General features: G+C 55.8%; 1 protein-coding gene across 1 annotated transcript in view; it reads right to left on the reverse strand.

Moving 5' to 3' along the window:
* KCNK3 (potassium channel, two pore domain subfamily K, member 3) overlaps nucleotides 1–3,584 on the reverse strand; it is a gene marked incomplete at its 5' end in the record, with an annotated part of 34,928 nt that overhangs the window by 470 nt on the left and 30,874 nt on the right. Inside the window, one exon of the mRNA XM_004686050.2 lies at nucleotides 2–527. Within this exon, the coding sequence (XP_004686107.1) occupies nucleotides 2–527 (526 nt within the window). The remainder of the gene's footprint in view (nucleotide 1; nucleotides 528–3,584) is intronic.

The following is a 3,584-nucleotide window of genomic DNA, read 5'->3' on the forward strand; positions in this document are numbered from 1 at the left end:
CGCCTGCCCGTTGCGCGTGAGCAGCGCGCGGTGCTCGGCGTCGCGCTTCTCGTCCTCGGCGTTCATGGTCATGAAGCGCAGCACCACGAGGTTGAGGAAGGCGCCGATGACCGTGAGGCCGGTGAGGATGTAGACGAAGCTGAAGGCCACGTACTGCGGCTGCGTCTGCAGCGCCTCGTCCTTCTGCAGCGCCACGTAATCGCCGAAGCCGATGGTGGTGAGTGTGATAAAGCAGTAGTAGTAGGCCTGGAAGAAGGTCCAGTGCTCATAGTAGGAGAAGGCGGCCGCGCCGATGCACAGGGTGCTGATGCACGAGAAGAAGCCGATGAGCACCATGTTGGCCATGGACACGTCGGAGCGCCTCATGCCCAGGCCCCGCTTGGCACGGTGCAGCAGATACTTCACGAAGGTGTTGATGCGCTCACCCAGGCTCTGGAACATGACGAGCGTGAGCGGGATGCCCAGCAGCGCATAGAACATGCAGAACACCTTGCCGCCATCGGTACTGGGCGCTGCGTGGCCGTAGCCTGGAGGACGGGGGTGGGGGAGAGAGGAGACAACAGCGCGTTCGTCACAGGGTGCTCTTCCAAGAAGCCCTTCGCTACCGTCACGTCGCCCACCTTGCAGACTCAGGCCTCCTCTTGCTGAGAAAACACGCACAGCTAGGGTTCGCCCATGCACCTTGCTACTTCCTTGTCGAGGCCTTGGTCACTCGTGTGAGGACCCCCATAGGACAGGTGGGAAGGGCGGGAGGAACAGGGAAAGGGCTGTGGCTTTTCCAAGGTCATCCTGCTTGGAAACAGGACCCGCGCTTGTTTGGAAGCACCTGCCTTTGAACTGGCATCTGGCTTCAAAGCCTGGCCATCTTCTGTACCTGGAATAGGAGCCAACTTACGGTGCTATTGGGTATTGCTCAAAGGCACAGGGATTGAGGGGTGGGAAGGATTGGTTTGGGATATCTGGGGTGTCGGAAAATTCATGACGTGTTTTCACTTGAAAAACAGAATGATATCACAACTTTCCCGACAGCCCATAGTTCCATGTTTCTTACCCACTCTGGGTTTCAGTTTCTTTGACTGTAAGGGGTGGAGATGGGACTAAATGGACTCTGAGGGCCTCAGAGTCACTGTGGAGGGAGGAAAACCGAGGCCTGGATGATTCCCTGACGACTGTCCTGCTGCCAGCCAGAGCTTGCGGCGGGTGTTTAGTAATCGTCCTCCAGTTTCCCGGAGGCGGTTGGCCCCTCAGTGCCAGAGGAGAAAGGAGAGAGTGCCCCCACTCCCAGCTTGCTGGGGAGTCCTTGTCAGTTCCCCATTGGGGCCCCAGGACTGAACAATTTCAGCCCTCATAAGGAGATGACATTGCCCTTATCAAACAGGGCTCTGGGTGGCCTTTCAGGAGTTATCCGCCAGGTAACTTGTGTGTCTCCACACCCCACTCCTCAGCCCTCACTGAGCAAGAGCCAGGCAAAGGCAAAGTCCACTCTTTCCTCTGCACTCACCATCAAATGGACTTTAGTCCAGAGTTCTGTCTGGGGACTGAAGGAGAAAGATCCTGGGTGAGAACTCAGAAGTCCTTGGCACAAGTTCTGGCCCTGCCACTAGGCTGTGTGACCTGGGGGAAATTACTCTCCCTTTCTGAGCCTGTTTGTTTCTCTTTTATAAAATATGGTTTTAGTCCTGAACCTGCTTCCTTCACAAGATATTTACGTGTATTTCAAGATCATCAAGATAGTTATTACTTTTATTAGTAGAATTATTATAATAAAATAATGCAGGTAGATTTTCTAGTTTTTCTTCCTTTCTAAGCTTTATCAAAATATAACCAGGGGCCTCCCTGGTGGCGCAGCGGGTTAAAGCACTGCACTAAGAAGCTAAAGCCACTTCAGTATGAGTTCGATCCCCGTCTGGGAGGTGTTCTACATGGTCCCGCAGACCTCTCCTGACCCACCCACTGCTCCCCTCAGCAGTGTGTTTCGTCACCCGGCCCGTTCTGCTCCCCACTATCTCTGGTGAATCCTCTCATTTCCCTGCGCTTCTGGCCCACACCCCAGCTCTTGTTTGCATAGATAAAGAAATCTTTAAAAATTAAAAAAAAAAAAAAAGTTGTAACCAAATGCTTCTTTCCCATGCAGCCACCCTGGGCTCCCCGCAGCCAGAAGTTGTCTCTGCTTGGAACAGTACTAAGTGTGTTCAGTTTTGAACCCCAGGGCCAATATGACTACAACCCCCTAGTCTGCTCCCAGGGTCCCCAACTATATATGCACAGCTAAACAGTAGCTTGGGGTGGCGGGCACCCCAGACCTTGTATTATTTCATTTTAGTTTCTACCTCTGCATTGCCCATGGGTGGCGCCCAGATCCGTTGGATGAGTGAACAGCGAGACAGGGTACCACGTGCTTCGGTGTCTGATGTGACTTCAAATTCTAACTCTGACATGGACTAGTCGTATTTTAAAAAATCTCTTAGTGCCTTAGTTTCCACATCTGTGAAGTGCAGCTAATAAGCCTCACAAGACCTGGGGGAGAAATGTGTGAGATAATGTCTATAATGCAGGGAGGCCAGGGCTGGGCGGTGTCAAGCTCTCAATACCAGCTCCCGGTGATTAATACCCAAGAGCTGATGAAGCCAGATTTCCCTCCGTTTCCAAGAGAGCACCTTGCGGGCGGCTCTGTGCCAGTGGAACTAGCCTCTCCGCCAGCCCAAGGCCATTTGACTTTAAAGCTCAGGGAGCTCTGGGGACAGCTGCTGGCGGTGTGAGGCTGTGTCGCCCTTGCCAGGGGCCTGGACAGCTGAGCTGTGGTATCACCGTGCCTGGCCCGTCTGTGACCTCGCGGGGTGAGAACAGATTGTGCCCGCCAGCTCAGCCTGGGCTGCCAGTCCACAACTCACCTCGACAGCCGACCAGGCCCGAGCCAGAGCTGCTTCTCCTCCTGTCCTTCCCTGTCCCCGAGACGGCTGGGACACTGGGTGTGGGAGGACACGGCGCTGTGCGTGGGGCTGGACGGGGACTGGGGAATGTGGGCTTGACCGAATGTGGCTGTGTGATCTGGGGCAAACCCCTCCCCTGGCTGGACCGCTCTTACATGTCTGTACTCTGGGGGGCTGAGCTAGAGATGCTCATGGCTGTGACTGCATGTGACATACCACAGAACCTGGGACTTGCAAATGGACGCAGTGGTGATGGGCATCCAGGGGAAAGTGGCCCAAGGGTGTGGCCCTGGGGTGGGGGTGAACTCGGGGTGTTGGGGAGCCATGGCCCACCCTCAGGGAAAGGAGCACCCCTCCACCACTACTGTGACCTCACCTGTGTTTGCCCAGAGATTGGGACTTTTCCAGGGCCCACTTCCCTTAGGAAAGCCAGACTCTACCTGCCTGGTGGCTCAGTGCCTGTCTCGGGCTGCCTCGCAAGGCCCTAGTGCCAGGGTACCTGCCCTGACCTGAGCATGGCCCAGTCCCAGCAGACACGCCAGCTGCTCTCCCTGGGCTATCCTCCCCTGCTCTCCTCCCTCCTCCCCTGCTCTCCTCCCTCCTCCCCTGCTCTCCTCCCCTGCTCTCCTCCCTCCTCCCCTGCTCTCCTCCCTC

This window comes from Condylura cristata, unplaced genomic scaffold (assembly GCF_000260355.1).
Source record: "Condylura cristata isolate star-nosed mole 26May11 unplaced genomic scaffold, ConCri1.0 scaffold00020, whole genome shotgun sequence".
Classification (NCBI taxonomy): domain Eukaryota; kingdom Metazoa; phylum Chordata; class Mammalia; order Eulipotyphla; family Talpidae; genus Condylura; species Condylura cristata.